At 43.6% G+C, this 14,511-nt stretch overlaps 1 protein-coding gene across 2 annotated transcripts in view; it reads left to right on the top strand.

The window, feature by feature from the left end:
• The window catches only part of YPEL2 (yippee-like 2 (Drosophila)), a 70,297-nt gene extending 68,363 nt beyond the window's left edge, over nt 1-1,934 (top strand). For both annotated transcript variants that reach the window (XM_012648428.1, XM_012648429.1), the window contains exon 5: nt 1,338-1,934. In XM_012648428.1, the coding sequence (XP_012503882.1) occupies nt 1,338-1,427 (90 nt within the window). In that variant the 3' untranslated portion in view covers nt 1,428-1,934. The remainder of the gene's footprint in view (nt 1-1,337) is intronic.
• The last annotated feature ends 12,577 nt before the right edge of the window (nt 1,935-14,511 follow it).

Here is a 14,511-nt window from a genome sequence, read left to right as displayed (position 1 = left end):
CGTGTGTGGCGTGTCTGCACGTTCTATTCTCGATTCTCTCTTGGCTCCCCTCTCCTCTCCCTTCTCCACTTTGTGGACCGATTCCTCTCTCAGCAAGGACCCACATCTGAACTCTTGTTCTGAAACCCAAAGCCCCCAAGCTGTGGGCAGCAGATGCAGCACATACAAATGCTGCTTGGAACCTACTGACTGTAGGATTTACAGTACTAATTCGGAGGAAGAGCTGACGTCACCGCTTCTGCGCAGCAATCGTAGGCACATACTCGGGTGACCAGTTTTTCAGATAATACACCAAGATATTCTTGTGCATCTATCTCTGCAAATAAAACATCCCTTTATTCCAGACCTATGCAGGACTTCGTTCTGTGGGGTTTATTAGCTGGGAGAAGCCCACAGTGCTGTGAGTTTAGAAAAGTAACCTGCCAGGTGGTTTGTATTGAGTTTTCCCCCTGGAGGCCTGGCAGCTGGGTGGGGCTTAAGGGCTGCCAGGGTCTCTAGCCTGGAGTTTATACAGCTCCTGTCCCTGCACATCTGACATAGAAACATCAAGAAAAACTAAATAGGAAACCTGTTTGGTCTTACAATACTTTGCTTCTCTCAGTAAGTGTCTTTTCTCTAAGCCTAAGAAGTACAATTTTAAAATGATGGCCAGACTTTCCTGTATTCCTAGAAACTAGCAGGAATGACACAGAAACTTTATGGATATATCCATAGAGCAAACTTCTGTTAGCACCAGAAATCAGGGTCCCCTAAGATTTACCCACATATATATGGTAAATACACACACACACACAAACACACACACCATTGTACTTGTTCATTCACCAGTCTCCTAGGGATACAGCTATCAACTAAACACGAAAATCTTTGTCTTCCACGAAGTTTATATTGTGTAGTCACGGGAAACAGACAATAAATGAAATATAAATGCAAATTATAATGTATGTTGGAAAGTGATAAGTTCTGTGGAGAAAAATAAAGCAGGAGTGAGGAGGAGAGAGGGTCACAGTGCTGGGGTAGAAGCTGGGATTTTAAGTAGAGTCGTTGGGAAAGACCTTACTGAAATGACATTTGAGCAATGCCTTAAGAGCAAGGATCCTGAAGAAATTCTGTCGTAATGTTGAGAAAGTCCTGGTGTTGACTCAGTTCTGCAGCGCAGTGAAGGGAGCAGAGGGTACTCTAGAGGTAGGAATTCTCCCAGTGAGCCCGGGTGAAGCTGGGGCCATCCTCACTGGTCCTCACGCCTGCCATGTGCAGCACCGCTGCTTCTGTGCTGCAAAAGACACTTTCTTATCTTTGGTCATTTAACGTATTTTCTCTTTGTCTGTGTTTCCTAGGAACATGCATTTGAAAGCAGCCAGAAATATAAAGAAGGCAAATACATCATTGAACTAGCACACATGATCAAGGACAATGGCTGGGACTGATCGCACAGCATCCGCCCACCCCAGTGTCCACGTGAACGCTATCCAACCGAACATTCTACCCAAGCGTGAGAGAGTGACTGAACACTTGGTTCCATCCATTTAGGGGCCTTGCCATCTGGGGCATCCTCCCACCCTGACACCATCTTTCTGGTGACCGGCCTCTAAATCACTGTCTCTCTGTCTCTTTGCTTTGTATCTGTTTGTGAGTTGATCCTGGCTTCTCTCTCTGTTCTAGTGTTGGCTGAAAACAAAACAACGAAAGGAACAGATCCTTGACCGCATGGCGGCAGCCCACCTTGACGAAGGCCCCGGGGCCCATGCAAGAGCTGCCTGATGGCCTCTTGTCGGGAGAGCAGTGGCATGGGGGGAGAGGAAGAGGGAAAAGGGGCACCCTGAGGGTCCTGGGATGGTTAGGGGGCGGGAGGGTGGCAGTAGGAACAGAATTCATCTGCTCCTGGAGACCTGATAACTTAGGCTTGAAATAATCGACTTGTCTAAAAGGACAAAGAGAAAAAAAAAATACCTCATGACTGCATTCTCTCTGATCAGAAGCTTCTGTCCCTGACACCAAATGTGCCAGGTTAGCAAATGAGCACAAGAAGTAGCCCTAATTCTAGTTGGCAGGGCAAGAGCCTGGTTCTCCTGGGCCGAATTGGGGAGTGTCCTGGCAGCAGTGAGTGACTTGAGAAAAGGCCAAGTGGGTTTCGATGACTCTGATGCCTCACTCAGCCTCTGGGCAATCATCTTTTTTGCCTCTTTAGACGCCCCGTAGGTAACAGGAGAGGGGACTGCCATTTGCAATGGGCACAAGATCCAAATATCCCAAAGGCTTTGCCCACTAACCAGGTAAAATCAGTAAATGGGGAGAGCAGGGAGTGAAGGGGGGCTTCAGTTTGGAAGCTCCTGAAGAAATGGCTCAGATATTGAGCCAGAAAAATATAAAGTAGAATCAGTTAGCAATTCTGACTGACCTTTTTTCTGACCCTTAATAAAAGCAATGTGGCCAGGGAAGGGGGTTGGGTAGGGGCAATCCCAAGAATACTCTAGATTTGGAACTAATACAGGTTAGGTGCATCTTTCCTCTTTGGATGTCCAGTGGCTTCAGTGGGATCAGCTTTGTTCATGGAGTGGTTTTCTCCAGTTCTATCATCGTAGACTGTGGAAAACAGACACCCACGGCTCTGAGCTTAGTGGTAACCCTGCTGGTGGATTCCTCATGGCCTAGTTGTTTCCCTTGGACCTTGTGTGGAGAGAAATCTCCTGTCGGTGTGGTCCAGCAGTGGGGGAGGGTTATGAATTCCAATATTACTCCCCCCACCCATCCAAACTTCATTACATTAAGGAAATGGAGACTAAACCCCTATAAGGCTCCTGAGAGAAAAAGGAGTTTGTTGCATTTAATCAACACTGTGAAGTCTGTTCTGCAGCAATTCAGCCAGTATAAAGTGCATGACTGAAACTCATTTAACTGAGTTAATTTCATTTCTTAGACTGAAAATATTATTGTTAAGATACATTGTGTTAGGTAGCTCTCAGCATCTCATTCTCCAAATAGGCTGATCCGATAGGAAAATTCACCTTAAAAATCTCACAAAAGAGTGAGTGCATGGAGATAATAATCTGTAAAATTTATTAACCAAGATTAAAACAGACAACCCAGGGCATTTGCAGAATTACATCTATATCAGAACCAAATTTGCATAGGGAGAGTCCATGGTGGAAATGCCTCTGTGTATCTCCATGTGCTGATGGCGGAGTGGGAAACCCGTAACAGGCGTGGTTATGCTCTGCCGGTGGCCGACCACAGGCTTGACAGAAAGTGAGGTAGCTCCAGGGTTAGCAGTAGAGCACCTCTGTAAGACATGTGCATTCTCAGAAATTGAATTTTGCTCCCCAAGCCTTCTTGTCCAGGTCTTTCTACTGCTTTAGTAGCCCTCGGACAGTAAGTTGTTCTCCCCACTTCTCTGTAAGGCAGACTGAGGTTCAGAAGAAGTGTTTAATTTCTGCTCCCAGAGAAACAGTTCCTCTGGCTCCTAGGCCCAAGCTCTCAATAAAAAAAGCAAAACATTTTCCAACTTTCACATTCCTAAGCTGGCTTGCCAGGGCAGAAATCATGGATTTTCCCCTCTCTTCCTTCCCCTCCTAAAGGAAGCGGTCTTTGTTTATGGATTTTGATTAGACCCTTTGCTCAGGGAATGTCCTGACTGTTTATTCATAATCATTTCCATAAAAAGAAAATGGGGGTTAAACAGGGGTAGGTGTTTTGTTTTTAAAACTAAAAATGGAATGTGGTGACACACAGAAACCAGACGTGGGGTGCCCTGGCATTTTCAAGGGACAGAGAAAGAGACCAATGTGCCACTGGTCTTCCTTGGGGATGAGGCCTGTGACGGTTGCATGGATCAGAGCAGCCTCCAGTCAGACCCTGGTTCCGGTTTTTGTCAGTTACTTCCCGCTGAGCATCCAGTGGGTGCATGGCACCGTACCTGGTGCGAGAGATCTGAGTAGAGTGTTGGTTTTTCCATACTACGAGGAAAAAAAAAACTCATTAGGCTTTCCCTTTGTGTCAATGAAACCAAAAGTGCTTCTTATAACTTTAGCTCTGTTCATGGCTTGTCTATCTAAAATTTAGCAGTATTAGAGAGGCCACAGCTGAGTGATGGAGGCGCTAAATTAACTCATGGCCTCAGTTAGTTCACTCTTTAATTTTCTCACCAAATTATCGACTTAGAGTATAACCAAAGACCTCATCCATTCCCCCCAGGTAGGTTCAGGGAATTGGAGTTTGTTGGTAGAGTTTGGAGGGGGCGTGCAGGGAGTAGAGAACCGGAAAGGGAGACGTGAGACAGGGAAAGGCATGAAGTTCCGTACCTCAGCCAGCAGCTGCCTTCATTTTGAACCGAAGTCCAGCTGGCAGACTCTAGTTTCATCTTCCCTGTGCCACTCTGGGTCATATGCCCCTGGCCACCCTGGAGTATACCCAGACCCCTCAGGATGTTAGTCTCAGGCTGCTGATGGGTGGATTTGATGTTAATCAAGAATAGCCAGACTTGATACCCACAGGTTGTCAGCTGGGCCTGACTGAGTTCTGCCCCAACTCCTGTGACATTAAGATCACAAAGATAGGATAGAGGAAATCTTTACTGGTGGGTCAGTGTGTGCAAAAGAAGTGTCCCCTTTATAAAAAGATTTTCAAGTGGATATATATTTAAAAAAAAAAAACAATGGCTTGTGAAATATACTTTTGTAAATAATATTTAATTTTTTAAATAATATATTTGGTGCTGTTTTCTCAGATCCCCTGAGAGCACTTTTTATTTTCATTTTAAATTCTGTGGTTTCCTCTGCATTTCTTGAAGTGTATTTTAAGGGAAACAGTGATCACCGATATACTTTTCTTTTTAAAGGTCTCTATCACTTTAATCTGGATCAAGGCTTTAAAGCAATGCCTGTCTGCGTTTTTTTCCCAGTGGAACAGACTCTGCAGTACTTTACCAGGTTGAGAATGGAAATATCTTGCACCAGTATTGACTAGAAAAGAAAAGAAATAAAACCAAGTTAATTTAGTAGTAACAACTTAGAGTGATTCCTCTTGTTGGAAGAAGTTCCAACAAATTGGAGTCATGTTTTTAATTTGTGTGTGTATGTGTGTGTGTGTGTGTGTGTGTGTGTGTATAAAAGCACTTTGGATCGTGCCTCCTGTTTTCTTTTTTATTGGGGACACTATAACTACAGTTTACACCTCGGACGCATAAAGTTTTTCTTCTCTTTCTCTCTGGTTGTTTTTGTTTCTGAGTGGACCAACAGCACAAACCACGAGGATTTTGTCTTCCTGAGCATGGAGCTGCTGCTGGTTTGCTCCTTTTTCTTGCTTTGTGTGCTCAACTTTTACAGACTGTAAAGGAAATCTGTTGTTTGTGAAGATCAAGCAGAGTGACATCTGTGCTTCTCACCGAGACGCAAGTGTATGAATCACATATCCCAGGGCTCCAGTTGTTTTAGAAGCCACGTCATGTTAAACATTAACTGGTTTGGGTTAAGAGAACAATAATAAGATAATATACCTATCTCATAGGTAAACAGCTTTTTTTTTTTTAAAGGTCAGATTGCCTCAGGTTCAGAAAGAGTCTGGGAAATCAAATCCTGAACACAATCAACTTACACATTTTAAAAGAATCTGCCTGATGAGAAAATGAGAAAAAAATGAGAAAAAAACACCCTGTTGTCTAGATAGAAGAAAGAGATGTTTAATTTTCTTAAATTAAAATAGTCGTGAAAACTACTGGCAATAAAAGATAAAGCCAAGAAGAAACAAGCTATTCTCATATTACCAAATTCTGTCTGCCCACATGTTTTTGTATAACATTTTGGTGAAAGTGGGAGTTGGTCCCCTTACCCCAACCTGCAGAGACTATCTTTCAATACAGAATCTGTCTGTTTATGCTTGTGTTTACAAACTGTATTTGTTGGGTTTGGGTTTTTTGTTTTGTCTTGTTTTTGTTTCCTTTGGTGGCATTTTTCAGGTCACTTTGCTTCAATAACAAAGGTAATTGTTTTCAAATAATTTGTCTTCACCTTTTCCTGTATTTGTACATAGTGATTCAATACTAGAGAAAAGTGCATTGTTTCTGTCATATTTCCAATCTGTGTTGGTGCTCATTTGAGAAAATAAAGTTTTCGAATATTAACCCTTTGGAGAGCTCTTCTTCATTGCCCCAGTATGTTTTATCTTGACATTTACCATTCAAGGCACTACAAGGCCTGTAGGAGGTCTTCTGTCTAATCCCAGTCACAGATCTGTCAGCTGAGACCCTAAGGGTTATTTTTCCAAAGGACAGTCTGCCAATTAATGAATAAAAAGCAGGTCCCCTGCTTATCTGCAAATGCTTCTCCTGGCATTAGGTATCAGAAATGCATAAGTGACCTTTATCTGGTTCTGTGTACTAAGCCCTATACTCACAGACTCCGCAAGCTTTTCTGATGGACACCAATTTCTTTGGTGGAGATGGGATTGCATTAAGTAAAGGGGAAAAAATAAGTAAAACAACAAAATTATGTCAAAGAGGTGGTATCATCATCTCTGAATATTATCTAACAAAGGGAGATCAATATTCACAGTTGTGTGGAATATGAAATTTTCTCATTCAACAAATATTTATTAAACGTCTATTTGATTCCAGGCACTGGACAAGGTAATTGTATCATCCTAATAAATGAGCTGGTTTTGTTTTCTAAGTACCCTTCCTCCAGCCATATCCATATGCATATAGTCTCAGAGACCCAATCATCATTAAGTACACTTTTGTGTCCTGGTGCCTTCATTTAACATGGGCTAAGCAATTTTGTTTAGGCATCATCATCATCATTTTACACTGTATTTTAAAGTACCTTTTCAAATGCTTTTCTGTATATCTCGGAATTCTCACTTTGTACAGGCAACCTAAATGGCAAGAAGAAAGAAGATATTAAAAGCACATAAAAGTGTGTTTTCACATTGGTAATAACATTTTAAAAGCCTATTCTGTAAAAAAGGAAATGCCTTCTCTACTTCCCACAAATTTCCACCTACCCGTTCTGGGCCCAGCTACAGTCAACTTTTATTTGTCCTTGAGTGTATTATCTTCTTCCTGTGACCTGTTTTGCTTCAGTGGATGTGCCTGTTATCATTTCATTCCTGTTTGCCTTTTGCAGAGGAGCGAGAGAAAAAATAACATGCACGAGACAACCAGTATCAAGCCAGCAGTCCTTGGGTCCTCACTCTTCCAAGCTCTTAGCCCTGGCAGAGTTGTCTAGGAGCTCAGGCCGGGAGAAGAGGAGGGGAGAAAGCTAGTGTTCACTGAGTTCCTGCTTTGTGCCAGACCCTGTGTTGGTGCTTTGCCGATGTGACCTCGTGCAGAGTCCTCACAATGAGATATTTCCTTGCATCATCCTACGTGTCCTTACCGCCCTGTGGGAAAGCAATGACACATGCTGATCATCCCCATTTTGTAGATGATGAAATGGAGGTTTTGCAAGGTTTCATTACTAACGACAGGGTCAAGAATGGTAGCAATCTGACTTCACCCTGGGTTCTCCTGCAGCCTTGTTAATTCTGGAGTAGTTTCACATGACCCTTTCCTAGTCTGTCCACCTTGACTGTTTAATAAGAGCTCAAGGAATGCAAGTTAGAAAATTAACAAAAAACAGCTACAAAAGTCAGTGCTACCTGAACAGTACTGTGTACTCCATAGCTAAATATAAGCTGGACTTTGTTGTTTTGTAATACTCTCTAATGGATTACATATGTAATCCTCCCCCCTTCCATTAATAAGAGTAGGTGCTGAATAAATGCTCGAATAAATATTGAACTAATGGGGACGGTGGAAAATAAACAGCTTAAAAAAAAATCTGTTTAAGGCCAGCACGGTGACTCATGCCCATAATCCTAGCACTCTGGGAGGCTGAGGCAGGAGGATTGCTTGAGGCCAGGAGTTCAAGACTAATCTAAGCAAGGGCAAGACCCTGTCTCTACAAAAAATAGAAAAATTAGCCAGGCGTGGTGGTGTGCACCTGTGGTACCAGCTTAGTTAGGAGGCTGAGGCAGGAAGATCACTTGAGCCCAAGAGTTCAAGTTTGCCATGAGCTGTGATGAGGCCACTGCACTCCAGCCTGGGGACAGAGCAAGACCCTGTCTCAAAAAAAAAAAAAAATCTATTTAAGTATGTTAATGTGCTTAAGAGGAGAATGGAGAAGTTAAGCATGAAATGTTTCCTACATAAGGTAAATGGTCCAGTTTATTATTATTTGCATTTATTTATCCTACAAGGTTTTTTTGAGCATCTATTATGTGTCTAGTCTAGTAGGGAGCCTAACCCAAGGGAGTAGAAAGTCAGAGGTACTAATTATGCAGTGTGGGAGAAGGAAGACTTACGCAAGGCTCTCCCCGCTGCTGGCCAAATCTCCAGCCACATCAGCCAAGACTCTCACACTGGACCCTCACAGGCACCTGCTTTCTGCTGAAGCAATTGCTCATAAATCCTTTAAACTGAACACAATAAATGGCTTGTGTCCTAGAGCAGGGTGCAGGGCAGACTCTGGAGCTAGAGCACCTGGGTTCAAATACTGATTTCCCTTAGATAATCTATGGGGAAGGTTCAGCCCCGTGCCTGGCACAAAGTAAGGCATCAATAAAATGATTGTCATCACACATTGCCCCAAGTCTACTTTGAATTGAGACTGAGATGAAGAGTATTATAGTTGCTCTTTATGTACGCTGTTTAATTTTAACAATAATCCCCCCATTTTACAGAGGAAGAAATTGAGGCTTGGAGAGTATGAATATCATGCCTGTGGAAGAGCTGAAATTGTGACTCCTGTTCCGATTCCAAAGCCCACACCCTATCTGTGGCCCTGGCCTGCTGTGAATATCTACCAACGGGAACCTTTCTGGCAGATCTAAACACACACCCAAAATGTCACGGCTATTTTGTTCTCTCATGTTTTATTCTTTTTTTTCATAAAATGGAAATCCTGGCCTTTCAATCCTTAGAAGCGCAGAGCTTAGAACTGAGGAAGAGCTGAGTTGTATCATACCTTTATCTTATAGGATTTCAGGCCTGTTGATTGAAGCACTCTGAGTTTATGTTTCTTCTTAGGGTAAAGACGTGTTGCTTTCAGTTGTTCAAAATGATTCAAAGGGATAAAATTCAAAAACTTGCCCACGTGAAAGTGACTAAGGTATCCTAACACATGACAACATCTCTATGGAGCCGTTCGTGGGTAACTCTCTAGGGTAGCTTGGAACAAGCCAAGGCTTAAAAGTTCATGTCGCATGAAGATACTTCTAATTCCCAAGCGATATGGGATTATTTTAATGAGAGACAGAATAGCTAGAGAAGCTGAAGTTTCCAAGCCATTAACAAATTATTTGAAAACTATGACAGCACAGTTCAGTTGTATTTATTCTGAATTAAAATAATGTTAATGATTTATCCCAAGCTCATGAGCTCAGAAATTAGCAGTCAAGTGGAAAGAAGCTTGGCTTTGGAGTCAGACAGATGGGGATTTGAAGCCTGACTGCGTGTTTATACATTCATCACTTTGCGAAAGTCACTGCAATGATCAGGACTAGTTGCTATCATCCGTAAATTGGGGATACCAGCAACCACATAAGTTACTGTGAGGTCAAATAAAGTGCCCAGGACAAGTGGGTGTTAACGAGTGTCGCTCGTCTTTTTGTTGAGTGATTGGAGCTCACTGTGATGGCCCCTGCTAGCACATAGGACAATTAGGATCCAACATTCATCCCTCTAACCCCGCCTTGACACAGGAGACTGACTTAACCTAGAGAGGTTAAGTAACCGTGGTTACTGGGACTCAAAACCAGACCACCTAGGCAATCAGACTGGTAGTCCCTGCACCACACTAGTTGCTTTTCCTTCTAGAGGAGAGTGTGTACATTTACGGAAAGAAGAAAAGGAGGGCATCAGCTAGAAAATTCATCCTTAAATTTTGTGGTAATCGTCTTTGCTGATCTTCAAGAAAGCAAATGTGCTCATGATTCTTGCACTCTGCTCTGGTGTGCAGGCGACAAGCTGGAGAGAAGGCAGAGCGCCCTCAGACTCACCTTCCCAGCCTCCCAGGACTGCCTGCGTCAAAGTCTGAGCCGCTTCTCCAGAGCCATCCGTGCAGGCAATGCAACCCAGCAATCAGATCAGGGATGCTTTATTTATGGCTTTAATAATGGAGCCTCTTGGGGAAATTTTGGTTTCCCATTCCCAGAAACAAAATTGCTTCTACAGAATGTCCTTGAAATTTATTACTGTTTATGTTTTTTTCCTACCACATTCTTTATGCCACCTTAATAGAGTTTAAAACATCCCCTTCACGAAAATAGACAGAACGGTCTGCACTGTCGCTCATTTGGCTGGTACGTTCGTTACCAAGTCAGCACACTGTCGAAAATTGAGGCTATATGCCGATAATGCCGCTGCTGATGACATAATCCTGTGCTGAACATGCCGTGTGTATTACCAAAACTGCCCCTAATCCAACAGAACCTCGTTTTAGCTTTGTCCAGTCCCCACTTACTTCCACAGCAGTTGGAAGAATTGCACCCACGTCTCCCGGAGGCACTCAGGCTTGAAGCCGTTTCCATGGCGACGAGACAGACCCAAGGTTCAGATTTCATTTTGTTTTAGATCTCAATGATATTATTAAAGAACTAGTTTACCGGTGAGAATGTCAGCCATCTGAGAGAGGAGGCTAAAGGGGAGAGAGAGCCACTGACCTCCTGGGGCCCTAGCTGCAGGAGGGACCTCACGGAGTTTCTGTTTAACAAGGGGCAGTGGGTAGTTTTCCTGCAAAGGAAAGGTCAGGGTTCCCACAGAGACACCTGGTATGGTCTGGTTGTGTCCGGTGCATCAGATATTTCCTCTTGCCTTGGGTGGACCCAGGTTTAGGCTGAGGGAGGCTTGCCTGTAAAAGCAGGCAGTGCCACAAGGCAGGCAGAACTCAACCTGAGAATGCCCGTAAAGGTCCTTCCTGCCCACGGGCACGAGCCCCACAGGAGGGTGGGGGTTTTTTTTGTTTGTTTTTTGGTTTTTTTTGAGACAGAGTCTGGCTTTGTTGCCCTGGCTAGAGTGAGTGCCGTGGCGTCAGCCTAGCTCACAGCAACCTCAAACTCCTGGGCTCAAGTGATCCTCCCGCCTCAGCCTCCCAGAGTGCTAGGATTACAGGCATGCGCCACCACGCCCAGCCCGAGGGTGGGGTTTTAAAGCTGGCTGCTGGAGTCAGACTTCCAGGTTCTGTCGCCTGTTAGCTGTGTGGCCTTGGATAGGTCAGTTACCTTCTGAGACACTAACTCATCTGTAAAAAAGAGCTGTTAGGAGGACGACGTGAGATCATGCATTTAGAGTGCCGGGAACAAGCCTGGCCCTCCCTGTAGAGCTGAGAAATGCTCGAAATGCTCATTATTACTGCTTCGGTCACCGTGAGGGCAAGGCACGAGTTTCTGTTATTCAAGAGTAAAAATGCACATGAAACACTGCAGAAATGAGAAGGATTATTGATAGAATGGATGATAATTTTTTTTTTTGCATGCACTTTCTAAACATTTTATTTTATATTTCTTTCCAGGGAATTTGGCGAATGCTAAATGTCCCCAGCGACAATCACCCACATGTCCTTTCAACAAGTATTTATGAGCCAAGCATGATCCTAGAGATAAACAAAGTCCCTGCCCTTTGGGAGTTTTCTCAACCCCCCTCGGGTGCTTGTTTGACAAGGGGAGTGGTTAGTTGCCCAATGAAGAAAAGGTCAAAGTTGCCACAGCAATTCCTGTTTGGACTAGAATGTAGAGTTCTAGAAAGGCTTCTATTTATTGAACATATGTAGGGGAAAGGAAAGATTGCTATAGCTTTTACCTCGTTCCACTCCACTGGAAACAATAAGGTACATGAGAAGGAAGTTTAGAGGATGGGAAAAGTAAGCAAAACAGGCGTGTCTTCCACCTCTGGAGGGAGTAAGGGAAGGACCTCTAATGGTTCCATTCCATCCAACCTACGAACAAGTGGTAGGGAGTACGGGGCAGTCACTCATGGAACAGCAGGGAGCACGGGCTGTGGTAGACAGAGAGCTGAGCAAAGTCTTGCAGCACAAATATGAGTCACTTCAGCTGGCTGGGCAGAGGGTGGGGTGCTGTCTGTTGTCCAAGGAAAGTCCACACCGGTATGGCCTGGACGCAGACGACGTATGGGCCCACTTAGGCGCTGGCTGGGCAGTCAGCGAACACGGACTCTAATCCTTCCTGTGGGTCCCTTTAAGATCAGCCTCTTCCTCTCTGGGCCCCACTAATCTCTCTCATCATTTCCTCTTCCTTGTTCTTCCCTAATCTCTTTGGTCTAGGGCATCCCTTTCAAGTGCCCATGGAAGGGAAGAAACGCTGCTTTCATTTATGGCATTTTCTCCCAAATACTTTGTTCTTGTCCAGAGTCTTTTTTTCTCACCCTTGAGGGCCTAGGATTTTGAAACTCAAAAGCCAGGGAGATACTCATATTTTTTCAAGTCATATAATTTACATATATAGTACAATTTACTCTTTAAATAACGTGAGTTCCGACAAATGCATACAGCAATGTCACCATCACCACAGTCAAGATATAGAATATTTTCATCTTCTCAAAAAGTTCCCTCATGTCCCTTTTGTAATCAATCTCCTCTTCTCATCCCCACCCCTGACAACCCTATTTTCTGTTCCTGTAGTTTTACCTTTTACAGATGCCACACAGCATGGAGCCTTTTGAGTCCGATTCTTTCACTTGGCATAATGCTTTAGAGAGTCACCCGTGCCGTCGCATGGATCAATAGGTCGTTCCTTTTTATTCCTGAACAGGATTCCGTCGTATGAATATACCACTGTGTGTTAGCCAGTTGACGGACATTTGTTTCTATTTTCGGGCTATTACGAAAAAGCTGCCATAAATATTAGTGAACAGGTTTTCGTGTATAGTGTGTATATATTTTCAATTCTCTTGGGTAAATTTCTAGGAGTGGGATTGCTGGGTCATAGGGTAAGTGGATGTTTCAATTTACAAAAAACTAACAAACTGTTTTTCCAAACAGTTCTTGTGCCATTTTGCGCTCCCACCAGCAGTATAGGAGAGTTCTAGTTGCTTCACATCCTTGTTGACACTTGGGACTGTTACACTTATTTATTTTTCGAGTAGTCATCCTGATAGACGTGTATACTTTTTTTTTCCTTCTGATTTTCACTGCCACATCCCTTTCTTGGGGTAAACGTACAGAAAATCCTATCTGACCAAATGGGGTGCAGAGCCAAGAGAAAATTTAAGGACAACTTTCCATAATAGTTCAAAAGTATTTTTTGCTTCATAAGAAAACACAAAGACCAAAAAGAACAAAGAAATGAGAGATCGGGCATTGGGAAAAGTGACCCAGATATGGGATCTCATAACCTTTCCAATGTGATTCCTTTTTGTCCCCCATCTCGGTAGGAAACACACCTTTTTGGTCAAGTTTTTTTTCTGGTTAATTCATATGGGAAAATCTACTTCTGCTGTTCTCGGTGTAGATTATAAAATCAACCCCTTTTTGTTAAGCCTTGTTGTCCAACTTAGCCTCCTTTCAACCAGTTCTTGAAGGAAGATGGCTGGGATGCTAGCACTGCTAGGATCGCCACGTGAAAACGATTATCAAGGATTGCGTATTTAAAGGAAGACATCACCCTTGACCCCAAATTATGTTATTTCTTAGTGGCTCTAGAAAGTCATTTGACATGAAGAGTCTTTGAATCCTTTTGAAGAATCCTCTTGTTCTTCCTCTTGTCACTTCTTGTCACTCCTCGTTCACTTCAGGGACATACGCATTTGCAGGGTAATCTTGCAATTTATACTCTGGGCCATTTAGTTCAAGGCTCTGGTGAGATTACGAAAACCTCTAAAAGAGGCTGCTTAACTCAGGATCTAGAAAACTCAAGTCTGAAATGGAGACTATAACCCCTGCTTGTGCCTGAGAATTGAAAGGAAGGCATTTCTCCCAGCCGTGTGTGGGACACTGACACTGGGGGCTCTGTCGACATCTCTGTGCTGCCAGTGGAAGGAACAGAACACCCCACAGCCTACCCAGAAACTCTGTAGGTCCCACTTCTTGTCCTCCAAGTGGAAATTTCTGCTTGTATCCTGAACCGGCTACACCAATCCCCTCCCTTTTGCCAAATGCAAAAAAGAGCGAGGGGCGGCAGCGGGGACAGAGGGGTGGGAATTTTAAAGAATTCAGGTAATCTGCTTACTGGTTGGCAATGCTTACTTTTGGTGTCTAGGCAATAAATCATGACTTGTAAGTTGAAGGCTACTGTTAGTTTCAGACACCATCTGGACCCGTTTTCCCCAAGGCCCGTATCCAGGGTGACCCAGTACGATGGCAAATGTAAAGCCTGCTGAAATTGAGTGCCCATGTTTGAGAACCAGACTGCAGACATTTGGTTCAGAAAGTGATGGTGACACAATGGGGTCAAGGGAAGCTGTCAGGAAAAGAGCTACTAATAATAGCTCGTATGTATTGAGCACTAGCTCTGTGCCAGCCACTG

This window comes from Propithecus coquereli, unplaced genomic scaffold (genome assembly GCF_000956105.1).
Source record: "Propithecus coquereli isolate 6110/MARCELLA unplaced genomic scaffold, Pcoq_1.0 Scaffold285, whole genome shotgun sequence".
Classification (NCBI taxonomy): domain Eukaryota; kingdom Metazoa; phylum Chordata; class Mammalia; order Primates; family Indriidae; genus Propithecus; species Propithecus coquereli.
This window is presented reverse-complemented; position numbering and strand designations above follow the sequence as displayed.